Source organism: Talaromyces stipitatus, genomic scaffold, assembly GCF_000003125.1.
Source record: "Talaromyces stipitatus ATCC 10500 scf_1105507295527 genomic scaffold, whole genome shotgun sequence".
In the NCBI taxonomy this organism is placed as follows: Eukaryota; Fungi; Ascomycota; class Eurotiomycetes; order Eurotiales; family Trichocomaceae; genus Talaromyces; species Talaromyces stipitatus.
Genome location: NW_002990114.1, coordinates 1904420 through 1928770, shown reverse-complemented (window position 1 = coordinate 1928770; position 24351 = coordinate 1904420). Strand labels below are relative to the sequence as shown.

Below are 24351 nucleotides of genomic sequence, written 5' to 3'. Positions count from 1 at the left end.
ACAAGTCCATTCGGCATCACTGCATAATCAATTTTTCGGGCATCATCGTTATTTTCTTCTTTTTGCATCAATATAATTCTCGAATCGCTGGCGATGGGACTTGTTTCGAAGTGGCGTTTGTTTTCTATCATGTACATTTTTCATTTGTTTGAGATTCATCATCATATTGCCATGGAAAGGTGTCTGTCATCATCATCATCATACATCAACATATTGTTTGTTTGCTTTGCATCGGGACTGTGTCATCCAAACTTTTGCTCCATCATCATCTTGCTTCTTGTGTTTTGTTTCCGACGAGCAGCATACTGGATTTGTTTACTGTTTGTGTATCTACATACTATTCTCATCTGACGATACCCCCCAGCCAAGCCTTGTTACGGCCCGTTGCTCTGTGGACTGATTGTCTTGATAATGTATCTTATAGTCGAATGGACTTATCTACTTGCTTCAGTCATGGGTATCGTAGATTAAGTGATAGGGCTGGGCTAAGCCACAGAGTGGAGCCTAATCTTTAAGGCCGAGCTGAAGAGGATCACAGCCCCCACTAGTCTGCGATAGGAAGCAACCTGCGAATATTGTTGCCTCAGTTCATGTATTATTCATTTCTCTTCTGTATAAATATTTGGCGAACGTCGAAAAAGTCAGTGTATGTGTCTATAGTTAAAGAAAGCCGACATGACAAAGAAGGGTATCCAAGAACAGCACACCGACCAGTCTGATATTCAAGATCAATCGCATCAAAATGCGGAGAACCATGACAACAACATCTTCGATCAAACATTCACCTCAGAACCACCACCATACTCCAGCTCAATACCCAACACCGCAATCCCACGACAACCATTAAGGACACCAACAACCAGCACAACAACAACAACTTCGCCAACCCCATCATCAACGTCAGCAACATTCCCCCTCATCGACTTCTCCAAATACTCCATCCCCGACTCCTCACTCTCCAAAGACGGCTCAACAATCTCAACATACCACCCATCCTTCTCCACCAACCCGGCAAACCTGGTCAAATTCATCCAGGAACAAGCAGCTTTGCCTCCCTTACCGTATATCCACATTCTAGGTGACGATCCTACAGGTCTGCAGCGCGATTTTGATATTAAGATTAATATGTTACCCATGTTTATGAATCAGTCTTTTGCTGGCGGAGGAAAGCAAAATCAGTGGAATTATGTCCGATTAGTGGCGGATGGAGAATTGGCGTATCGCGGGAGAAGTGATGCTGCGATTTCGCCTGCGGTGAAGGGTGGATTGGATGAATGGGCTAAAAAGTTTTGTAAGGAGAGTTCGGCTGTGAAATCGTGCGTCCCTTTACGTTCTTTCTCCATACAGGCGTATATATACTTGTTACGTGCTAATGACTGGGCAGATTTACATTAACCCGCCAACTCTCCAACTGGAATACGAGTTATATCGAAGGTCAAATCCGAAGTCTGATCGCTTCAACCGGGTACAACAAACCCGTCACTATCACATTCCCCGTCAAATATTCGAAAATAGTTGTCTATCCACCCAAATCAAGCAGTTTCAATAGCTTTTTCACCACGTTGATGTCACCGTTACTTGATAAGAAGCGGTACGAGGTTGTTCGTGCTGTGTGGCCGTATGCGTCGTTACCACCTGGTCCTGAAACAACTAACCGTGTACCGGTTGTTCAGAGCGAGGAGATGTGGTGGGAGGAATGGAGGGATGTGCTTCGGTGGGCGATTGTAAGTAAGAAGTGTTCTGGGTGGGTTTCGGTGGATGATATGTTGGAATTTAGGATGGCGCCGGGGAATCATTCTTAACCCCTATATGATTTACTAAAAGCGTATAGTAGTTTCATTATAAGCAGTTTCATTCATTAGTATAATCTATCTACTCTTCATGACGACACCTTGGGCACATATTTAGCAGCAGCCGTGTCGAAGAAAGAGCTCTTTTCCGCCAAATCAGTAATGAGCACATGTGATGGTTGAAGAGATTCCAATCGTCTGCCAATATATCAGTATACCACATAAAAGTCATATTGAAAGGGGAAAACGTACGACTTCAATTCAGCAGTATCTTTACCCGTAAGCACATTCAAGACAATCGTATTAGCAATCAACTCCACATCCTCGGAGTACTTTTCCAGAGCCGATGTCAGTGCGGCTTCTGCCTCTGGTAACCGTCCCAGATGTAATTCGGCAATGGCTTGACCGACAATGGACAAGGGGGCGGTGGTGTTGGGGTTTGAGGCTAGTTCTTCGTAGACGTAGAATGCGGATTGATATTTTTCGCCGCCCTGTTCGCTATGTTAGAAGTAAGTTAGGGATTGTTGTTGGAGGGTTGGGAGACATACAACTCGTAATCCAACCCATGACTCTGCGATATTGACAAGGAGCGAATCTTGTGCCCAGCGCTTTGCGGCGGAGACTTCCTTTACAGCGAGATCGACGCGGTTTGTTTGGAGGTAGATCTGAACTGTAAGAGCGACTCTGTATAACCACATCAGCGATGCTCTCCCTATTTGTGTATAGGGTGGTGAGACTCACGCTTCAAGATTCCCCTGATGCCTCCCAAGCAACGCCAACGCCTCCTCCGTCAATCCTTGCGCCTGCAGCACCGTGCCCACCAAAACCTGTACAGTTGCATTCTCACTCTTCGTCTCCGCCAATTTCTGTGCTAGAGCCAACGCCTCCTCCGTATTCCCCGCTACTTGTAGTGCCAGCGCCTTTACAGCCGCCAAATCTGGGACGTCATCGTCGTTGTTGGTTTCCGCCTCGATTTCACTCAGGACATCTTTCGTTTGTTTCAAGGCGATTTTTGCGCGCAGTTGGAGTATTCGTGATGGGAGGGCGTTCTCGGAGGAGAAGGAGGTGGTGTCAAAGTCGATTACGGTTTGGTATTGGCCTTGGTGGAAGGCATTGTGAATGTTGACGAGTTCTGTCAATTAGCTCATATATCGCCGAATAGGAGATAGATGTAATGCCTACCTCCTTCTGCTGAAAATGGATCCATTGTGGTTGTTGGGTTTGTGTTTGTTGTTCATTCATGAGTTGCGGACACCTTATGCTTAGTGGTATCGTCAAGGTTAGCCGGAACATTCTAAAGGGAAAGTTTTGCCGAGCTATATATCTTTTCGACAGGACCTTATTTTTCATAATTACAATCTTCAATTACTAATGTTTATGCATATATTTGCTAAAATGACAGTGCCAAACTGTATTTTTTTTTTAAATCAAGGCTACTTGAGTATGCTACAACTTCGATCCACCTAGTCAATGCCCATTCGGCAAATCCTCCCTCCCAGTCAACTCACAAAACGCCTTGAAAGTCGTAAATTGTTGGCTGTCATCTTCAGTCGTACTCTCAATCACACACTCAGCATTAGCACCTACGAAAAACACATATCCTTCTTTCACCTCTTCAATCTTTGCAGGTCCCACGCTAATCTTGCCCTGTCCGCTGGTGCAAATGACAATACTTGGTCCTGGGATAGGGTCAAATGTTGCTTTGGCGCCCTTCTTGTTGAGGTCTGTTTTGATAACGGCGAATTCTTCAATGGCAGTGGGGTCGTAGAGGATTGTGGATGATCCGCTCGAGTAGGCCACTGTATTCAATGTGGCGTAGGGGTACTCTGTAGGTTGCATTTTTTGCTCTTCGATAGGTGCATACGAATATGTTAGCATACTCGTGAGGGTGGAGACATCTTTGAATTTTGGTGTGAAACCTGCGCGGACAACATTATCGGAAGATGCCATGCATTCGATGATATCTCCGGAAATGTATGCGTGAATGTCGTCCGCTTTAAGGAACATGGCTTCTCCTGGGGCGAGCTTGACGAAATTTAGGAAAAATAGAACAAACAGCCCGATATCATTGGGGAATTGTCCGTTCAGTCGCACAACTAGTTCTGCGAGCTCAGATGCACCGCTTGGATTCGTCTCGGTACTAGGGTTGATTGCGAAACTGTTGGGAGAGTTCTGCGCTTCTGACACTAGCTCCTTGGTCGCTTCTTCAATCTTGTCCTGAGGCGATTCAATCAATGATGCGAATATAGCCTTGAGAGCATCTTTGTTACGATTAACTGTAGCTTCGTCCTGTGCATTTTCCGACCCCTTGACAATCTCTTCGAATTGCGCCGCTGCTTGTTGTCCGACTAGAGAACGAAGTGGTTTCACGCGGTTCAGGAAGTGCACGATCTCGGAGAGCGGTCGAAATCCGCAGAGCCCCTCGAACGGCGTGATGGCGATAGTCATTTCGGGTTTGTGGTTGTCATCAGGATAATTTCTTGGGTCACGAGCATGCAATTGCTCGGCCAGCTTTTTATTCGGGTGGGCCTGAATGCTCAGTGCCTTGTTGATAGACAAGACCTTGAACAAGAATGGCAATTTCCCGCCGTATCGTTGGGTGACTTCCGGTCCCATGAGCGCTTGGTTATCTTGTACAAGGTCTAGCAAGGTCCGCTGTGTTTCGACATCTTTCGAAGGAAGTGACGGATGTGTTCCCATCCATAGCTGTAATCACCCTAGGTTAGTCACCAAGTATAGTGTTCAATTGATGAACTCTGGCATACCTCTGCATATGGTTTGGCTTCTTCAATACTGAAATCTGAGCCAGCTGTGGCAGCAGCATATTTGGCAGCAGCAGACTGTTGGCCAACCTTTCCTGCACAGAATGAGCTTCAATATGTCCCAGATGTATTTTGCTGATGAATCTTTAGATACTTACCCCAATCATAGCTGTTCACACCTGGTATTGTTAACTCACATAGTAATAACTAGCTAAATGAAACTCACCACATTGTAAGCGGATCAAAGGCACCTGCATCCTGATTTGCTTGCTTCGAATGATTCCACTCAAAGGGGATGGTTATGTCGCCGAGAGATACTAGACCTGTTCTGTCCGTCTGTTTGTTTTTGAGATAGACCGTTCTGACACAATTCCCTTCCTCTTTGTCTCTTCACACTTCTCAATTGATCTTTTGGTGTTAAACTCTTTTGGAATTAGATATCTCTGTGAGTCAAATTTGTTGTCTGATATTTAATCATCTCATCCCCTCACTCACCCCGCTGTTAGATACCTCCGTGCCAGGAACGGTTAGTCTTGCTGACACAGGCTTAGTGTACAGCTAGCTTCTTCACTACGTCATCAGCATCCCGTGATTTCTCCTACCCTAACCCTCATGCTTACCCGAAAGAGGAGGTCCCTCAGCAAAATGCAGCTTCGGTCTGGGGCCCAGTTAGGCGGTGAACAGTTCGATGAGGAGCTACCAGCCACCACCGCCACATCTGCCATCAGCAAGGCGGAGGAGAGTGACAAGCATGGCTCAAAGGCGGAAGAGGAGACTGAACATGCATCCACTCACGCACAAGGAGTGCCAGACTACGTGACTGTTGGAGTAGGAGAGGCCAACAAGAAAAAGAAAAGGAAAGCAAAGAAAGCAAAGAAAAACAAACAGGAAGCAAAAGTTGAGCTCGAAAACAACAACGCGCCTCAGCCCTCTGCTCTAGTCCCAGTCCCCACCAATCACCAGGGGTACAATCTTAGAAAGAGCACCAGTAAAGTCGACCTCGACGCAGTTTCTAAACTAGAGACCAGCCAGTGTGACGAGGAAAGCAAGGACAAAGACTCGAAGACTTCTATCAACCAAACAAAAGCAGCACAGGTGCCCAACATGTCGCGCAATCGTCCTCGTGGACCTCCTACTAACCGGGACAATGGCATTGCCGCAAATGAGGAAATTGATATGTGGAACAAGATCATTCAGGACATTCGCAAAGCTAAAGAAAAGAACGACAAGCAGAAGGTGATTGCTGAGCAGATCGCTGCACTCAACGAGAAGATTGCTCGCGAGGGCAACAGTAAGTCGCGTTTTCTACAGTTGGGCTCATCTATGTAAATCTAAGATACTAACACTTACAGAACCATTACTTGCTGAAATCAACCAGCTCGACAGCTGGTACCGCCAAGTCCTCAAGCTAAGCGAAGAGGAAAAGGCCATTCTTCTAGAAGAGCCTAGTGATGTGATCAAGAATCTGGGTCTGCTGACTGCTCTCCGCTCCGCATCGGAAGCAGAGACTACCATTAGTCGAGCAGCTTCATTGCCCAAGTCTAGTAAGCAAAGCATTGCGCGAGATGGCACTGCTAGCCATGCATCTAATTCAGCTTTGTTGTCAGACAAACTCAGCCGTGTCAAGGGGAGTGCTCAGCGTAGCTCCAGCGTGTCGAGTTCTGGTCATGCTAAGGATGGTCGTGACTCGGTTTCTGTCAAGTTGGAAGAGGGCGTTGAGGCGGCCAAGGGAGCCGTTGCGGAACGCAGCGGTCAATTTTTTATCGGAGCCGAGGTGGTTTTTAAACATAGCAAGAATAGACAGGGCGTCGAAGGCGAGGGTATCCAGTGCATCATCAAGGGCATCTCGGGAGAGGGTTACAAGAAGCGGTATTACAAACATACGTTCTGAACTATATGCCTAGAAGTTGCTAACTGACTACGCGCATCAGATACGACGTCCAAGACCCCGAGCCCAATGAAAATGGTGAACAAGGAGCCGTCTATAAAACAACAGCCGCATCTCTGATTCCCATTCCCCAGATAGGCTCTGCTTTGCCGTCTTTCCCCGTTGGAAAACAAGTCCTTGCGCGTTACCCAGATACCACCACTTTTTACCGTGCTGAAGTGATGGGCTCGAAGAAGGATGTGTACCGTCTCAAGTTCGAAGGCGAGGAAGACGACAAGGAGATGGAGGTGGATCGACGATTCGTTCTTGACATTCCTTCCAAGTAGTTGTGTCTTTAGTCAAGAAATCATTTATGGCGTTATGACATTAGGACGGCGCAAGTTATGGCAATTGGTTGGGTCCGGTCTGGAGTTTCTTTGGCAGATCATATGATGTTTACGATTACACGAGATTCATATTATGATGCTCCGATGTACATGGTTGGCGAGGTTTGATTCAGGAAACCATCAGACAGCATAATGAACGACGAATGGAAATGTGTGTACTACAGAATGGTAGGATTGAGCCGCTTGCACCTCGGCTTATTCGGTGACACATTAAATCGGCCGATATGTATCACATTCTGTAAAGATAGAAGATGCAACCTGATTATCTCATAGGTTTTATGTCAATTGATTCTGACATACTCATAATGAAATGAAACTAAAATAAAAGAGAAAAGCGACGCGGCTGATTCAGCATTGGATAATTGCCAAATTAATAATTTCTGGCGGATTCTGAGCAATGGACGGCCAATCGGCCGCGATGGCGTTCCCCGCATAAAACTCCAAGAGAAGGACACTGACATTAGGAATCAGTCATACTTTGGCTCTTCCATATCACAATATTCTTGTTGTATTTTCCCTTTGATTCAGCTCGTCTTTTGTAATCGCATTTCACGGGTTTATCTGAACGCCTTCGACAGTCAATTGATAATTCGGCATCGCCACCATGGCGGAGGAATCGCCGTATATCGCTCCACAACCGCGACATCCGAATGCCGCCTTCGACGGTCTTGCGCTCGATCATTCCGATTCCTCTACGTCCTTACCAGCAGATTCGCACGATATAACCAGTCACAGAAGTCTACTAGGCAGAGCCCTAGCAAGCGAAAATGCCAGCCCAAATGCCACACCCGCTCTTCCCGAATCTATCATTTCCCCAGCCATTACACCCCCCTCCACACCGGGAGGTACCATAATTCGCACGCAACAGGCTATTCAAGTCCAGCCGAATGATGCTGGAACCCACAAATATGTGCACAAGGGGCCCAAGTTGATGGACCGACTGCCGAACGTCGAATGTATCGTTCGCGCAAGAATCCCCACCACAACGGGTGCTGAGATGTTTCTCCATTTATACCAGAATGATGTTGATAATAAAGAGCATTTGGCCATTGTGTTTGGGAATCATATTCGATCGAGAAGTTTGGACCGCGTGCAGGAAGGGGAGACCGAGATGGATCGTATGATACGGGGTGCGTACGTCGGTAGACTACATCCTGGTCGGGTGAGCAGTCGGTTTGATGACGAGGATGGTGTGAATGGGGGAGAAGCAGCGGATAAATTAAGAAAGAGTCTGCAGGCTCCTCTTGTCAGGATTCATTCGGAATGTTACACGGGCGAAACGGCTTGGTCTGCTCGATGCGATTGTGGCGAGCAACTGGATGAAGCTGCGAGGTTAATGTCGATGGCATCAGAATCGCCTTCGGCCATTGGTATGAATGAAGACGGTCCGATTCTCGAAAACACTGCTTTGCCGTCGTCTATTTCAGCTCCCACCTCCAAAAACGACGGACCGGGAGGCGTAATTATCTATCTTCGACAAGAAGGCCGTGGCATCGGCTTGGGCGAAAAGCTCAAAGCATACAATTTGCAGGATCTGGGATCTGATACCGTCGAGGCTAATTTACTTCTACGCCACCCCGCAGATGCGCGCAGTTATGGTCTTGCTACTTCCATGCTTGTGGATTTGGGACTTGGTGCTGATGCATATCCGGAGGGTATCCGGTTGCTCACTAATAACCCAGACAAGGTTCTAGCTGTGGAAGGCCCCAATAGAGAAGTTCGTGTTAAAGAGCGAGTGGCTATGATACCGATCGCCTGGAGGACAGGCGGACAGAAGGGTATAAGGAGCAGGGAAATAGAGGGATATTTACAAACTAAGGTGAGTCGTCAACAATCTCCTTAAGCGTTTTACACGTGCTGATATTCGGCAGATTGGCAAAATGGGCCATATGATTCGATAGCGCATAACATGGCTTGTTGCATAGTTAGTCGATGTTTATTTGGCGTCTGGTGTGTTGTAGGTGTAAATATAATGTCTATTTTTTATATTCTTCGAGTGCCATAGATGCCTGACACCTAAAGCTAGTACAAAATCATGGCGACCAATCAGCCCGCGCGACCGGCAAAGGTAGAAAGAAGAAAGGAAGCCACACTTTGGCCGCTGTTCAAAGATCTCATTAATTTCTGCGTCTCTAGCATTCACCTGCAAAAGTCCCGATTAAGTGCCGATTCTTCGATCTTATTACTTGCAACCTCAGTCGAACGGGTCGCTTTGTCGACTCGCACCTTACCCGTTCTTCGGTAACATACCACTTGATGCGATCATCTCGAGCTTGCTTGCCCCCGCCGCCGAAGTGAGCGCTTATATTGAACAACCCAATTACAAACACATTGCAATACCTTGAACTCATTTCATTTCGCTTTCGGACCGAAAAATCGTCGGCTCAGCACAATTTTGCCGTTTCGCCGGCGTTCATGGAAACAGAATAGAGAATGCGCCCGATGGGGTATGGCGATGCTAGTTTGAGCGAGGCCTTCGATCATAGCGCCATATCCGTTCAAAATCGACGAGATTCAACAGCGTTCAGAAACAACTGGTAATCCGCAATTGATAGACGAACCATGCAGTCACCAGACGTCAAGCCCGAGCAACCCTCGGCAGAGTCCATAGGCGCACTCAACCATGCAGTGGAACATCAAATGGAACCAATTGACCTACCAACCCATCATCATAACGGAAACATGGTCGCCGGAACAAAACGCAAAATCAACAGCGCAAGTCCTCGCGGAGTGGCCAATTTGACGCCAGAGCAACTGGCCAGGAAGCGCGCAAACGATCGGCAGGCGCAGCGAGCGATACGGGAACGTACAAAGGCACAGATTGAGGCATTGGAGCGGCGAGTGCATGAATTGACGTCGCAGCAACCGTATCAGGATATACAGAATTTGGTGTCGGAAAAGGAGAGGATCCTGAAAGAGAACCAGGAGATTAAGCGCCGGTTGAGTACTGTGATGAATATACTGCAGCCATTGGTAGAGAGAGATGGTATTTCTTTCTATCCTGAAAGAATTATATTGTAATGCGCTAACATAACTAGGGCTTCAAATAATATCTCCAACAAATGCCACGTTATCGTCGACCACAGTACCAATAACGACTAATGCCGGATTAACACCAACGAACGCCCTGCCAATACCAGCAGAAACGACGCACCCATCCCCGCTCACAGATCGAAGTCATGACACACCAATAAGTTTGGAATATCATCAATTGGATCACTCCTGGACGGACTCAGTTGCAGGGAACTTGTCTCCGACTAACGTCGAACTTCAATGCGCGCCTCGACCGGCTACCGTCAGCGTGATGAGCGTAATCCCTAATCCGCAACTAGCGACGCAAGAGTTTGGCGAAAAACTTATTCTGAATTTTTTGCTGGACAATCCTCGTCACATCCCTAAAATTAGAGACATTCCGAAGCTATCAGCAGAGCACAGCCATAGTCCTGATTCGCCCAAGATCGACCCGTCCGCCTCATCTACTACTAGGGCAGGGGTCTCAGCCGGGCCAAACGATCACCGTCTAGCAAATTTAATAGCTATCAACAACCTCAAACCTACATGTCCGCTCGACTCCATCTTTTTGGATTTTCTCAAAAACCGTCGCGGCGAGTTGACGAGTGGCACTCAACAACGACTTGCCTACCCGAGTGTATCATCACTTTTGAATCCTGCCGAGAGCAGCACATATTCCTACTCCATTTCCAAAGTATTCAGCGACATCCTACGCACATTTCCCGACATATCCTCCTTACCAGAACAAGTGGGCACACTGTACACCATGTTCCAAATCATGCGATGGCAGATATACCCTACACAAGAGAACTACGACCGCATCCCGCACTGGCTCACACCCCGACCTGCGCAATTATTCAACCCTCATCCAGCCTGGATGGATTACATACTCTGGCCTAAAGTCCGCGACCGACTGTCCTATGCATATCAGGACTATCCCTTTGAGAACTGGTTTGTGCCTTATACACGCACAATCTCGTGTAACTGGCCGTACGAACCCACGGATTGCCTGCTGCATAACACAGACTCGGACGAGTTGCTCATCAATCCGGTGTTTGAGCGGCATATTCGAGACTTGAATAATTGGTCTGTTGGGACGGAGTTTGCAGAGGCGTTTCCGGCGTTGGTGGATGCGGTTAGGATTAAAGCTGATGGGAGGAGATCACGGCCATCTTGATTTTCTTCTTTTCTTCTTCATTTCTTCTTTCTTGGGTCTGTGTTATTGATAGCTAGGGATTTGTATAGTACTGAATTTTGATATTGTACTTATTTAATCATACAAAGCAAACCATTAACTAGTTATCCATCTAAACATAAGATATCGGCCGATATATGATCAATTGATAAGATCGATAGCTCCACTTGCCGAACTAAACTGAATTATTCTCGCGGACTCATTTGCCTATCCCGGTATATTTAAACTGATATCTCAAGCTATTGACTCAAAGACATAGGTATATAAAGTCTGACTCTGAGAGTGTAGATCGAGATATCTCATTGACATATCGACAGCCATCAGTACCGTTGCGCCAGAGACCATCATGGCAACTCAAATCGGCTGGGTACACCAATCCATACACATCGTCATCTCAATCTGAATGAATCCAGCTAATATTGGCACAATAGTACGGCCTGGGCTCCATGGGTCTCGCTATGGCAACAAATCTCCAACGCCATCTCTCCTCAACCCAAGCCCTAAGCCTGCTCTACTCTAACCGCACGCTCTCCCGAGGCGATAGCCTCCAACAACTCGGCGCCGTCCCTCAATCAAATTTCAAAGACCTCGTCTCAAGATCAAACATAATCTTCACCATGGTCTCAAACGATGCTGTTTTAGAATCTCTAATCAACACTGCTATTGAAAGTCCAGGGACGTCGATTGCCTCCAAAATCTTTATTGATTGCTCAACCGTTCATCCGCAAACCATCACATCCATTTCGAGCAGACTATCATCGAAATCCGCCTCATTTCTCTGCGCACCCGTCTTTGGAGGGAATCCCGTCGCAACAGCGGGAAAACTAGTCTTTGCCCTTGCAGGCTCAACACCCGAAGTACGACACAATATCATCAAACCCCTAATCCAGGACGTAATGGGCCGGAAAGTAATTGACTGCGGCGAAGATCCTGCAAAGTCTTCTCTACTCAAGATCGCAGGAAATATTGTTACTGTCTCCCTGATGGAGACCGTGGGTGAAGCACAGGTCTTTGCGGAAAAAACGGGGTTGGGAACGGAGGCGATGGAGGAGTTGATTAATGAAGCTTTTGGGCCTATTGCCGGGGGGTATTCGAAACGGTATGCCTCCTTTTCTATTATTTGAGTACTGTCTAACCGAGTTTGAAGATTAACGACAGGCGCTTATGCACCTGAGCTAAACACACGTCCTGGCTTCGGCGTATCACTCGCCATCAAAGACGCAAATCACGCATTGAGTATTGCGCAAGATAAGGGTGTAGAATTGCCGTCCGTCGAACTTGCGAGGGACAATATGGCCTCTGCTAGGGATTATGCCGGGGAGTGTTTGGATAGTTCGTCCATGTACGGCATACTAAGGCAAAAGGCTGGATTGGCGTTTTGGAATGAGAAGAGTAGACAGGGCGGCGGGAAGTAACCTCACCTACACTCCGTGAAGGCTTGGATTTATTATTAGATAGAATATAGATACTAATACATTCAAGTTGATTTTGACTGGTTTGATTGATGTCTATGTACTAAACCTGACGAATACCTAGGTCAACGCATCGCACGACCTCCATTCAGCCTACGCTATATAACAAGCAAACACGCAGAAAAAGACGATAAGACGTTTTACTGTCGCGGGCCCAGTTTGTCTAGGGCGCGGACTCCTTGCTCTTCCCACTCGGCTTTGGTTACCCACATGTCTTCTTTGTCGGCGATCTGTCATACCATTAGTTTGATACTCCTGTTGTAAGGAGGATAGACATACCAGGTTGGCCAATACAGCACCACCGAGGAAGACCATGTGTCTTCGTCGTGGTGGATCTTCGATGCGCACCTTGAATTTCTACCCAGACATTAGAAATGCGCAACTACTGCGTAGGGAGAAACTCACGTTCAATCGTTCAGGATTACCCTGTAACACCCTCGTCAACCACAACTGCTTCAACTCCTTCTCCAGCCTCGACGGCAGCCCCGGATACATTGAACTTCCACCACTAAGCACAATAGCCTTATAAAGACTACTACGCACATCCATATCCGTACCCTGTATCGTGTTAAACAGCAATTCCGCAATACCTGCCTGATCAACATCGACCAGATGAGGCTGGAACAGACATTCCGGCGCCTCGAATCGCTCACTACCGACTCTGATAACGCGGCCGTCAGGGAGGGTATACGACTCGACGAGCACTGTCGTATCTTCTGAGAGTCTCTGGTCCAGTTCAAGGTCATACGAAACGTAGCACAGTTTTTCCTTGATTTGGCGCACAGTCTCGAAATCGGCGGTTCGGTTTAGCGCATATCCGCGACGGAGTAAGAGCGCAATCAGGTTTCGGGTTACGTCTCGTCCGGCGACGTCGAGGCGGCGGATGTGATGGTTCAAAACGGTTGATTCGAAGACGGGGACGATGTGAGTGACACCATCGCCAGAGTCGACTACCACACCACTACTGAGACCTATGTAATTGATTAGCATCGTTCGATCGGGCCTTATGGAGGGGCTTACCCTGAGCATATAAAGCCAAAACAGCCTGAATCGCAACGTATACACCACCGAATCCGTAACCTTCAAGCATCACCTCGGCCATGGTTTGTCTGTTTTTGAGAGGGTCTGCATATATCAGCATCAACAGTTCCAGCCATATATGATCTTTTCCAGTGAAGGGGGAACACACTCATCGGCGGTTCTGTCAACAGAATCTTCCGACCCGTCGGATCAATCTTCATCTTGTCATAGAATGTGTAATTCCATAGATGTTGCATATCATCCCATTTCTTCACAATACCATTTTCCATCTACCAACCATTAGCTCCCCTTCATCTCGCTCATTGTAGTTTGACATACAGGATAACTAATCTGAAGCATCGACCGAGCAGCCGCCGCTTCATCTCCACACATAATATCCTTGAGCACGATATCGCTTTCCCCTTGTTCTTCGGATCGAAGGATTGGCCGTCCGACTATACTCGGGAATTGATGTTCTGGGAAGTTCTTTGGACAGTGACACCTCACGTTAGCTTTAATCTGCAGTATTGTGGTGGTGCGATTGTGTGTGGCTATATACCTGCGCGGCATATCCGACTTTGAGGAAACCGGTTCCTCCGTCCAAAACTATATTCGAATACCAAGTATTAGCGCATTAATTCTCTCGAATATCGCAACTAAGCTACCCTCGTGCATTGGATGCTTGAGCACGAGGGCAATACATCCAAAGCGGGATGGATGAATAAACAAGCCACCACCAGGTCTAACTCACCAATAGGCGCGTCCGTCATTGTGACTTTGTTGTGCTGTAGTCGGTCTCAAGTGTCATAAAAGAATTGACATCAAGGAATACACAGATTCAATGCACGGAGTTGTCGTGATGCTCTAGGGGTGTTGTGTCTAGGCGGGGAAACTGTCAAGTCGGAGAGCAGCTCAGAGAGAGTGACGATGTGTCCGCCCAATGAGGCTTAGCCGGTGTTTACTCCACATGTTTCCACCACAGGCATCCATATACAATGATTTTGTACGAAGTAACTATGCCTTGTATACGAAAGAATAAATAAAGGCTATACAAGCTCTAAAGAATGGCTCCGCCCATGCATTACATACAATAACTTCCAAGTACAACGACTTAATCATCGCTATCTGAATCAGGTCCATCCTCTATCAAACGGCGCTTCCGTTCCTCGTCAAGCTCTCTGTACGTGCTGTAACTCAGCAACAAAAATGCAACAATGATGAGAACGCCACCGGACAGAGCGGCAGCAGACAAGGGTTTGCCGGTTCGTAGCCAATCCACGATGGCAACCAGGAATATCGTCAATAGTGCTGCTACTGACGAAAGGACCGGTGAGGTCAATGAAATCAAGATTAAGAAGGAGCCGGAGAATGCTGGAAAGAAATCAGTTAGTTATTGTGACACTTCGTCGGTGCTCAGGGTATACGTACTGGCATTTGCCAAAACAGAAATCAGAAGCATCCACGCCGCTTCACCAGTAGGCCAACGGAAAGTCTCCAATCCCGTCCAATGCAAGATAGGTAACGGGAACCACAAGACCAACAATGTGAACGTTCCAATCAAACTCCCCACTGTATTCGCAAAGATCATACTTCGTCCTGGACTCGTGCCTTCCGGGGGACATGCCAGTTTCTTATATAGCACTTCATATAAACCATATAACACACTTCCAACGCCAATAACAATATTCCCCAGCATGCGATTATCAGCCGAACCTTTGCTCTCGCCAGCCTCTTGACCAGAGTCGCCGTAGGCAACGACCAAAACGCCGATAATAGCCACCAACACGGAAAAAATCTTATCGAAACGGAGTTTATCTTTTAACAGCGGAACAGAGAATGCATAGGCAAAAAAAGCGGAGCAGTTATATATGGCGGTCAAATCGCTGGCTGTCGTCATATTCACTGCAACGTACCAGGAACCGCCGGCAATGGTCAAGGCAGTTGTTATGAAAGCCGTTGTTTTCAGCATATAGGGGACTGGAGATCGATGATCGTCCCGCGTGGTAAGATGCAGGTCCTGCCGCTCGATCATCTGGGCCGTGGTGCGCAGTAAGAAGACATGTCGTCGCCAGAAAGCGTCCCACGATAATTTTCGTTTTTGGATTCGCAGAACCAATAGTTGGACTGGCCATAGTAACGACCATGAACCGTGGGTTAAATACCTAGCACAGATATCAGATGAGAAATTAGTGCCTTATAAAAAGGAGGCAAATGACGCACAGCATGCAATACGGTTTATCCCAATGGAGCTCATGCTGAATATACACCGCAGTCTCCGTTTGAATCACAAAACTAATCAAACTCAATAACAAGAACCCCGACGCCAACACATACTTCCGCCGAGTCAGATTCCTATCTTCTATATCCGGCGTGCGACTGCGAAACGTCGATCTGCGAGACATATGCGGTCTTCCTAGGAGACGATCCTGGGATTCCGCAAAGGTGTTTGATTCCCGTCGCGGTCCTCCGTCTTCTTTTAGTAATGGTTGTTGCGAATGGGCGTTGTTTAGGGCTGGGCGGTGGAACGGCATTTCGGGTTCGTTTTCTTCGCCTTCTGCGTCCCAGACATTGAAGTTGTCGGGATGTGGATGTTGAATAAGAAGGGATTCGTCTTCTACCTCGTCAATAGGCCTCGATAGGCGTGCGGTTTCTGAAGACGAAGCCACAATGACGGTTTGTTTATCGAATAGATAAGTAAATCAACGACCGTAATTTGTAAGCCACGATGGTTAACTAAGTGGCTACTTCGGCGATTGGAGGAAGCGGGGCGGTATGATCAAAACGAGGGTTGTTATTCGGTAGGTAGTGACAGTAAGCGTGACCGGGTTATGTAGGAGACGTAATCTCAAGGTTCAGCTTGTTCCGAGTCATCTGCAGCAGCGAGATAAGTGAATGGATTTGATATGCCAATCGGCCAGGTATGTTGGTATCAAGGGACGCTAAGGATGGACTAGGCGGTGCTGATCTGACCGCGTGGGAGTCAGTGTTCACGAGGTTTATTAGGTGCAAATCCAAGTTGGCTATGATAATAAGAAGAGATGAGATAAATGGTTCGATAGAAATGGTCAATGAGTATTGCGTCAGCTGTATTGACAAGTAGGGTCTGAAGACTGAAAGGGATGCGAGGAAGTACAATCCGGGGATCAAAGTGCAACAACCAATCAGACGGGGACATGGCGCCTGATGGAAACCAGGTCGATCAATCAGGAAGTCACGTGTTATTACAGCCTGAGGCCTTAGGCATCACGGCAACTCATGTCGATATCTGTCGGATATCTACGCCTAACATCACTTCAAAAGCCGGGTGCAGGTACCTTTCAAGGAGAAAAATGATTTAATCATATAACCAGACGTCATTTCACCTGACAGAGGTTAAAGAGCAATGCCAGCCGATGAATACTCCACCATCAGTGGAGGCGGAAAACTGAAGCTCAAGGGCGTCAAAGATGGCCGGGTAGACAAGACAAAGAAGAAGAAGAAGAAGCATCATAAACCTCAGGAAGAGGGCGCTGCGGTTTCAGCCGGGGAAGAGACAAGGGCGGAATCGACAGAAGCAGCAGCAGAGACTGGGCAAGAAGATGTATCAAAAGAGGTAGCTCTGGGCGCCCAGAGTGATGGCAGGAAACTGAATGAGGAGATCTCAGACTCTGGCGAGAAACGGGTTGTATACAAGACTGAGGCGGAGAGGAAATACGAGGAACAACGGAAGAAAAGGGTTCGTTTATTCTGTCTACCCTAGTCGAATATTACTCTATACGAAGAAGGGAACTGACAATCAACAGTTAAACGACAGACTGCGCCGAGAAGGCGTCAAAACACACAAGGAACGAGTGGAAGAATTGAATCGATATCTGAGTACGCTCAGTGAGCATCACGACATGTATGTCCAATTTTTTTTTTCTTTTTTTTTGGTTCTCTTTCTTTCGTACCTCTTCTCTAACTGGCAACTGACGATATCTTTTGCAGGCCCAAAATCGGACCCGGATAATGCGGTTGTACTTTATCATTCCTGTTTTTTCTGTCTCCTAGATTTCCTGTCATGAATCCACATACGCAATAACCACGTCGGAAATACCTCCTCCGAAACAAATCAAATAAACTTCATCCAGCCTTACGACATCTTCATAAAAATTACAAGATTATTAATAGCAACATACGATGAATCCATTCCTCCAGCCGCTGACGACAAAGATCCCCAGTTTAGCCGGGCAGTTGATTGGACAGAAGAAAGAAGCGGGTTTGGTCCCGTGTCTTTGCAGATCAGATCTCAAGTCACTACGTGGATGTATTCATTTGATGACCGAAGATTCAGTTGATTGTTGATGTGTCTATTTCTCTATATTTATTGAATCTTATTGAATCTGGATGTGGTTTGTCTTTGGATGAGGTGACGGGTTATCGGTGGATTAGATAAGGGGTGAGTCATAGATAGACTACCCGTATATCCTACGATGCGATAAGCTCGAATCAGGTCAATATGTGTAGATGTAGATATGTCATGTTTAATATATATTATCTGACAAGCACCCCAATCGCGAATAGCCGTCCTTGATGGTCCTTGTACCATGGCCACGGAAGCGCCAGTAACGCTGCTCTGCGATCCCAAGCCCAGACCGATACTGCCAGTTATAGCGACGTGGTGTCCGAAGAGTCAGGAAGGAATATCGGCGTTCGAATCGGAAGATATGGCAGAGAGAGGACGACAATCCGAAAGAAATCCAAACCCCCAGTCCTAGCCATAGTCATGTCATAGAGGTGAAACGAAGATATAAAGAGGGAAAAAAAACGCCGTACAACTCCATGCAATCAGCTCGCAAAACCCGCAAATATCGGGCTGAAAAAAAAAAAAAGAAAAAGAAAAGAAAATCCGGGTATTGTATAACGATAACCGAATCGCTCAAAATTTGAAGCAAAAAGTGTGCGAAAGGCTTAAACACCCTTGATGACGGTCGTTCGCTCGCTGTTGAGTTTATCTGCGTTTCGGGCGTGGGATTCCTTCTTGCAATCTTCCAGGCCGCTGCAGGCGTGCGATTCGAGCATGCGATGCTTGTCGCAGAAGTGGCCGTTGCAGAATGTGCAGTCGCCGATGATGCGTTGAGCTGCGTTTTTGCATTCTTTGAAGTTGCAACGGGGTTTGCGGACAGGCATGATGTGCTGAGTTGTTGTGGGAGATGTGGTAGAGGTATGCGACGCGTAGAGAAAACTCTTGTAGAGTGGCGATGCCAAAGAAGGAGGAGGAGAGTTTCCTAGCTCGGTGATGTGTCCGATAACGGCCGAGAGATAACGACAGTGAGCTACCGGAGGGAAGGACTCAATATATATATAAATATATATATCGGACACAGTATGTCTCTGAGAGTGAAGTGGGAGGAGGAGTGTGGTGAAGAAAAGAACGGGCTAAAGCGCAACAAAGACGATAGATATAGGCAAGAAGGTTGGGGATGAAGGGGAAGCCGACGGTATATATACTGTGACAGTCCGTAAGCGGTTAGACCCTTAATAATAGGAGTGACTGACTAACATAAGTAAGGAAACCTTGGGTCGGCCTGTCTTGGGTGGACACGCTGATGAGGCGACACGGCGATCCGACAGACCCATTTATTAGACAATTCACGTTCTAGCAATATTACCAATCAATATTCTTGAGAATTCTTACGGATATCATGGAGAGTACAGAGCAGCCGGATTCGGAAATAACGCGGAACACAGACACCTCAGGCAGCAAGGTACTGCCCGAGATCAGCTTCCTACACGTTTCAGTCGGTTACATCTTGTCCATCTGTTTTCGAGGAGGACCTTAATGTCTTCAGACGGTTCAATCGACTGAGTATCGATGAGTCATTGTAAGTATGCACGCTCACGACAGACTTTCGGGCAATGGTAATGGTATCATTGCTAGACTCGAAAAGTCATTATCAACAGCTACTCCATAGCTACTATCGTTAGACACTAGTTGAAACGATTCAAACAGTAGTAAAGTGGACATCAGACAACGACGTGGCAAGCAGAATTTGTACTGTACTGTATGTATCAGGTGATGCTCAAATCTTATCGCGGGTTCACTAGCCACTAGACCTAGCCATGCATACCAAAGAATCGACTACTCCATACTTGAAAATTGGCACATATTGAGTTAAATAAACGTCGTGTACATACGCTTGGGCACATCAACCTACGTGGCAATCCATGAACGGCGTGATAGTACATACATATATTTTATACGTATCGCCATATTTATTTCAGTCTGGTAGTCATAAGTCAATCAATCAAACGGAATCGGTCGTAACCCCCCACCACCCATACGCTTCCTCATCTCCTCTCCTGCCGCTATAGTACTAGGAACCTTGATACCACAACAATCCCCCCAAAAGTCATCTCCATGCGTATGATTATGACCATGGCCGGTCTGCTGCTGTTCAGAAGATGACGACGACGACTCATCCGACTGCTGCTGCCCCATCTCCGGAGACGCCGCAATCAAACTCCCAAATAAGAAATGCTGCATAATCGGTAGTTTCCCCAACACTTCCTTGACAAACATCTTCTTCATCCCGCTCTCGACCTTGAGCCAACTCTTTGCGCCAGAGATGTCGTCTAGCATAGGACTGTGCCAGCGGAGACCCTTGACCGTTTTCACGCTGTCGACCCATCGCACTTGGTCGAGGTACACGTATTTATCGCCTTCTTCGTCGAGGACGGCGCTGCTATGAATGGCGCGCGGTGTGATATATGGATGTCCCACGAGCTGGGAAGCTCCGAATAGGAAAGGGAGGAAATGATAATCGTCCAGACCCCAGACACCATGCGACCCGGCAGGCTCGAGATAATACGTCGTCTGTATTCGGCGCATTAATTGCATATAGCTATAATAAACCTTGAAAACGAGCATGGGGAAATCCGCGACGGAGATAAATCTTAATTCGTACAGACACAAAAGCCACATCATGAAATGCAGTTCATGTCCAGAACCATAGTCGAGTCGATCCCGTGAGCCAAGGGAATGAATTAAATACGTCGATACTTCATCCACTGCTTCTGTATTTTCGATCCCCAATATCTCGCGATGCCATTCCGGGCACTGTGAAGCATTATCATCGAAGAGGGAACGGAACGCCGGGTTACCGAATCGAGATCCTCCTTGGTCTAGTGCAGGGTTCTTTTCAACCAGTGATCCCAGTAGGTCGATTATGCGTAGAATCTTTTCAATGTTTTCTGGTACTCGTTCGTTCTGGATATCCGTAATAGCCCGCCCGCGGACTTTGTCTGATAGACCGAATATGAATGCAAGGATAAGAGTGTATGCGGGAGAAGATGTGAATGTCTCGAGGTCTTTTGGCGAGAGGATACGACGGGTTGGTCGACTGAATGTATGCGAAGAAAGATCCATAGGAGCTGGGAGAGGTGGTGTTACTGGTGTCGGGTCTTGTTGGTTTGTAGGAGGGGAACGTCGTGTTTTGCTGGCGCGTAGCTCAGCTAATTTTTTTGATAGATCGGGTTTTGCGTCTGTACTCATTTTGCAGGTGGCATTGACATGAACTTTGTGAAAGAAAATTAACAGATCATGCTTCTTTTTGTTGTAGTTGTTGTAGTTGTAGTAGAGGCGATATGATCAGGCAAGAGGCAAGTAGAGCTCTGATTACATGAGCCACCGGAAACGGAGCCGCAGATCCCGAGGCTAAGCGTCATTGGTCAACCCCGGATATCCCATGACTGCAATTGCTTCACGAGACTGAAGTCTCTTCAGTCTGGCTCTGTTTATTCAAATTCATATACTCACGTCTCTATGTAATCGAGTCTGCCCTGCAAAAGGTAGGAAGTTCCTGTCTATCGGCTATAGACTAAACTCGAAGACTCAAGTGACTGACGAACAAGCAGTTAATCTCCATACATAACCGTGTGGCTTCTTTTTGCGTGATTGGCCCAGAAATTGTGCATAAGAAGAACTCTATCGAAAACATAGCCGACTAGAAAAAGGAACACTGTTTACTCTCGGGAGTTGACACTGCTGGAGTCAACACCCCACGCCAATCCACAGCATAGAAAAAGAAAATCGGCCCTCGAAATGGCAGCTGTCAATGGAGTAGACCGGAACGATTTCCAACCCACCGGCCAATTATTCAGAGACCACGGTATCACTGCTTCTACACAACAGGGCGCACAGCAAATAACCAGAAAACCCAATGACAGCACCAATCAGACTCCTAACAGCAACAACAACAACCCAAATCAAGCGGACGAAGGAGACGCGGCCGCGGAACATTCGTGGTATCGTCGCATAGCCGAGAAATACGGTACTTTAGAACTAGACAATAAAGGCAGTGTTGCACGAGACCATCTGGCTCTAGGTATGATCTCTCAATATTTCCTTGCATTGCATTCAACTAATACAGTGGCAGAACGAACATTCCTCGCCTGGCTCCGAACATCACTCTCCTTCGCCTCCATCGGCATCGCAGTAACCCAACTATTCCGTCTAAACAGTTCCGTACCATGCACCAACCCCGGCCCTACATCACAAACCTCTCTCTCCGACAACGCCAATAACGTATTACAAAACTCCATACGATCATCACCATCTCTCCTCGAAGTCCTCCTGGCTCCCCCTCCGTCATACTCATCATCATCACCAGATACAATAGACGTAATAGCCAACACAGCGACCACAAGCGGGCAATACGGAAATATCGGAAAACCGCTCGGTGCAACTTTCATTGGTATCGCAATTCTCATTCTGATTATTGGGTTTCATCGCTATTTTGAGTCTCAATACTGGATTGTGCGTGGGAAGTTTCCGGCGAGTAGAGGAAGTGTTGCGCTGGTAGCGTTTGTGGCGGCTGGGTTGGTGATTGCGAGTTTTGTGGTTATTTTGGTTATTGCGCCGACGGCGAGGGAGTTGTGATTTTCTTCTTGTTTATTTCTATGATTGTATATATTTCTGGGGATTAGTACATATTGAATTTTGTCATTGCACCTATCAAATAACGCCGGCATTACCCTCGCAATTGAGGAGGTATCACTAGAGCAGACCGAAACAGACAGGGAAAAAAATTCATGCAGCAACCTCCTTCTGCCCAGCATCCGGATTCAAATAATTCTCCTTCTCCGCCGCCTCATACTCCTTAATCAAATCCACAACCACTGCCTTTGCCTCATCAAACTCACCCAACCCTTCTGCAAAGGGTGCTTCCTTTTTGTACTGGTCCAAAAACGCATTTCGTTTTCGCAGTCTGTCGTACTGTTGCACAATTCGTTTGAAGAGCGTCGCGACTGAAGTGTGGTTGGCAAGCATCAGTCCACTGACGCGATGCGTGTGTTGGATATACGGCGATTTCTTGGTTAGGGCAACTTGGATACTTGCTGGACCCCAGGGGATGAACGAGGCAAGTCGTCGTTCACGGATTCGGAGTAATGATTTGTGGACGTCGGTGGGATCGGCTTCGCCTTGGATGATGTTCAAGATACTGATGTAGCAGCTTGATTTGCTGGGTGTGACGGACACCATACGGTTTTTGGGTTGGAGGAGTCGGCGCATGACGTCTAGGACTGTTGTTTTGCGGACCGTCTTTGCTTGTTCGATGTTGTCGCTTGTGAAGGGTGTGTAGGACGTGACGAGGAAATGGGCTCGGGGTGTGGGGATGAGTGATGCGATGATGCCGACGAGATCGTTGTGCATGTAGCCTGGGTAGCGGAGTGTGGTGGTTGACGCCGACATGACGGTTGAAACCTGTGAAATTAGTATAATGGATAGACACAAGTATAAGTAGACATACTAATTGATTCGTTTGTTGAAAAGATGGCTCCTGCACATGCATTCTATCGGCAACAATTCTCGACAATGCACCATTATCCAGGACAACAACCGAGTCGGCATCTTGTGTCAATCGTCGCATTGTCAAGAGACTGTTATAAGGATTGACAACAACATCTGCCGCTTGCCCATCTGGAAATACTGAGTATGTGTGAATCAGTTTCTTAGGGAATCGGTCGTTCATCCGTTCGAGCATGTAACTTCCCAAGCCGGAGCCTGTACCTCCAGCTATGGAATGTAGCAGCATGAAGCCCTACACCAGTTACTATCATCTCCTCACACAGCAAATTAAATCATACCTCCAACGAATCGCTCCCATCAGCCTCCCGGTCAATCATATCGAAAATCTCCTCGTGAACATGTTCGCCTTGCGCGTAACCTGCAGCCCAGTTGTTTCCGGCGCCACTGCCTTGAGGGTCTATAAAGAAGTTTTCGGGGTTGTAGATGTTTCGATACGGTCCAGTTTGAATGGCGTTTATCACCTTAACAGTTAGGACGACATTAACAGCTAGTGGATCGGACGTACCCTAGGTTCGAGGTCAAGCAAAATAGCTCGGGGGATATATCTCGTATCGTCACTCTACACAGAGCTCCTGGTCAACTTGAAAAATAGTCAAGGTCAAGAGTAGCCAACAAACCTGATAGAAAAAAACATCCTTCCGATCTCCGCCCTCAGTCGCAAACTCCTCCAAATTACCGTCTTGATTTATTCCATGTTCGAGACAGAGTTGCTGCCAGAATTGACTGCCGACTAGTAACAGTCAGATCATCCTTTGAATAGAATCGGCAATCGATGTAGCGGGGTTCAAACGCACCGTTATTGCCGCATTGGCCGGCTTGAATTGTGATGATTTCTCTGCTACAGTCAATATCCGGTTTAACAGACAGAAAGTCAAATTGATCATACCTGGGCATTATATGTCGTTATCATGAGTTGGTTCTGTGAAGAGAAAGAAGGCGCGTTGATGATTACGCGTTAGGCCGCGCGGAGGTCAAGATATGTGCCTTATCGCCTTAT

General features: G+C 47.1%; 14 protein-coding genes across 14 annotated transcripts, besides 3 other annotated features; 7 read left to right on the top strand and 7 right to left on the bottom strand.

The window, feature by feature from the left end:
* Positions 1–675: 675 nt before the first annotated feature.
* TSTA_087650 (uncharacterized protein) lies at positions 676–1802 on the top strand (the record flags this gene model as incomplete). The annotated part of the gene is made up of 2 exons (XM_002478447.1): positions 676–1316; positions 1385–1802. 2 exons carry the CDS (start codon positions 676–678, stop codon positions 1800–1802), a joined length of 1059 nt encoding a protein of 352 aa, XP_002478492.1.
* A 77-nt stretch (positions 1803–1879) lies between these two features.
* TSTA_087640 (Coatomer subunit epsilon, putative) lies at positions 1880–2997 on the bottom strand (the record flags this gene model as incomplete). Its single annotated transcript, XM_002478446.1, has 5 exons — positions 1880–1988; positions 2043–2281; positions 2339–2474; positions 2532–2922; positions 2973–2997. 5 exons carry the CDS (start codon positions 2995–2997, stop codon positions 1880–1882), a joined length of 900 nt encoding a protein of 299 aa, XP_002478491.1.
* A 260-nt stretch (positions 2998–3257) lies between these two features.
* Positions 3258–4809, bottom strand: TSTA_087630 (mannose-6-phosphate isomerase, class I; the record flags this gene model as incomplete). Its single annotated transcript, XM_002478445.1, has 4 exons — positions 3258–4496; positions 4556–4647; positions 4711–4731; positions 4779–4809. The coding sequence occupies 4 exons, from the start codon at positions 4807–4809 to the stop codon at positions 3258–3260; spliced, it is 1383 nt and encodes a 460-aa protein (XP_002478490.1).
* A 388-nt stretch (positions 4810–5197) lies between these two features.
* TSTA_087620 (SAGA complex component (Sgf29), putative) lies at positions 5198–6766 on the top strand (the record flags this gene model as incomplete). Its single annotated transcript, XM_002478444.1, has 3 exons — positions 5198–5843; positions 5905–6421; positions 6484–6766. The coding sequence occupies 3 exons, from the start codon at positions 5198–5200 to the stop codon at positions 6764–6766; spliced, it is 1446 nt and encodes a 481-aa protein (XP_002478489.1).
* Positions 5396–5450: a sequence feature (T-rich).
* A 664-nt stretch (positions 6767–7430) lies between the features above and the next one.
* On the top strand, positions 7431–8727 carry TSTA_087610 (GTP cyclohydrolase II, putative; the record flags this gene model as incomplete). The annotated part of the gene is made up of 2 exons (XM_002478443.1): positions 7431–8645; positions 8698–8727. The coding sequence occupies 2 exons, from the start codon at positions 7431–7433 to the stop codon at positions 8725–8727; spliced, it is 1245 nt and encodes a 414-aa protein (XP_002478488.1).
* Positions 8728–9388: 661 nt separating this feature from the next.
* TSTA_087600 (bZIP transcription factor, putative) lies at positions 9389–11015 on the top strand (the record flags this gene model as incomplete). Its single annotated transcript, XM_002478442.1, has 2 exons — positions 9389–9812; positions 9865–11015. The coding sequence occupies 2 exons, from the start codon at positions 9389–9391 to the stop codon at positions 11013–11015; spliced, it is 1575 nt and encodes a 524-aa protein (XP_002478487.1).
* Positions 11016–11379: 364 nt separating this feature from the next.
* Positions 11380–12448, top strand: TSTA_087590 (6-phosphogluconate dehydrogenase family protein; the record flags this gene model as incomplete). The annotated part of the gene is made up of 3 exons (XM_002478441.1): positions 11380–11400; positions 11465–12132; positions 12181–12448. The coding sequence occupies 3 exons, from the start codon at positions 11380–11382 to the stop codon at positions 12446–12448; spliced, it is 957 nt and encodes a 318-aa protein (XP_002478486.1).
* Positions 12449–12645: 197 nt separating this feature from the next.
* Positions 12646–14295, bottom strand: TSTA_087580 (Arp2/3 complex subunit (Arp2), putative; the record flags this gene model as incomplete). Its single annotated transcript, XM_002478440.1, has 8 exons — positions 12646–12735; positions 12785–12862; positions 12911–13476; positions 13526–13630; positions 13695–13815; positions 13865–14011; positions 14085–14131; positions 14277–14295. 8 exons carry the CDS (start codon positions 14293–14295, stop codon positions 12646–12648), a joined length of 1173 nt encoding a protein of 390 aa, XP_002478485.1.
* A 341-nt stretch (positions 14296–14636) lies between these two features.
* Positions 14637–16056, bottom strand: TSTA_087570 (DUF6 domain protein, putative; the record flags this gene model as incomplete). The annotated part of the gene is made up of 3 exons (XM_002478439.1): positions 14637–14896; positions 14954–15687; positions 15746–16056. The coding sequence occupies 3 exons, from the start codon at positions 16054–16056 to the stop codon at positions 14637–14639; spliced, it is 1305 nt and encodes a 434-aa protein (XP_002478484.1).
* Positions 16057–16907: 851 nt separating this feature from the next.
* Positions 16908–17513, top strand: TSTA_087560 (uncharacterized protein; the record flags this gene model as incomplete). The annotated part of the gene is made up of 3 exons (XM_002478438.1): positions 16908–17240; positions 17308–17405; positions 17492–17513. 3 exons carry the CDS (start codon positions 16908–16910, stop codon positions 17511–17513), a joined length of 453 nt encoding a protein of 150 aa, XP_002478483.1.
* An 849-nt stretch (positions 17514–18362) lies between these two features.
* Positions 18363–18391: a microsatellite.
* A 63-nt stretch (positions 18392–18454) lies between these two features.
* Positions 18455–19123, bottom strand: TSTA_087550 (nuclear protein, putative; the record flags this gene model as incomplete). The annotated part of the gene is made up of 2 exons (XM_002478437.1): positions 18455–18835; positions 19043–19123. 2 exons carry the CDS (start codon positions 19121–19123, stop codon positions 18455–18457), a joined length of 462 nt encoding a protein of 153 aa, XP_002478482.1.
* Positions 18839–18861: a sequence feature (AT_rich).
* A 664-nt stretch (positions 19124–19787) lies between the features above and the next one.
* TSTA_087540 (phosphotyrosyl phosphatase activator) lies at positions 19788–21038 on the bottom strand (the record flags this gene model as incomplete). The annotated part of the gene is made up of 2 exons (XM_002478436.1): positions 19788–20360; positions 20400–21038. 2 exons carry the CDS (start codon positions 21036–21038, stop codon positions 19788–19790), a joined length of 1212 nt encoding a protein of 403 aa, XP_002478481.1.
* Positions 21039–21587: 549 nt separating this feature from the next.
* On the top strand, positions 21588–22424 carry TSTA_087530 (uncharacterized protein; the record flags this gene model as incomplete). Its single annotated transcript, XM_002478435.1, has 2 exons — positions 21588–21870; positions 21922–22424. 2 exons carry the CDS (start codon positions 21588–21590, stop codon positions 22422–22424), a joined length of 786 nt encoding a protein of 261 aa, XP_002478480.1.
* A 150-nt stretch (positions 22425–22574) lies between these two features.
* TSTA_087520 (gamma tubulin MipA, putative) lies at positions 22575–24248 on the bottom strand (the record flags this gene model as incomplete). Its single annotated transcript, XM_002478434.1, has 6 exons — positions 22575–23249; positions 23296–23586; positions 23633–23815; positions 23860–23913; positions 23972–24084; positions 24149–24248. The coding sequence occupies 6 exons, from the start codon at positions 24246–24248 to the stop codon at positions 22575–22577; spliced, it is 1416 nt and encodes a 471-aa protein (XP_002478479.1).
* Between the last annotated feature and the right edge of the window lie 103 nt (positions 24249–24351).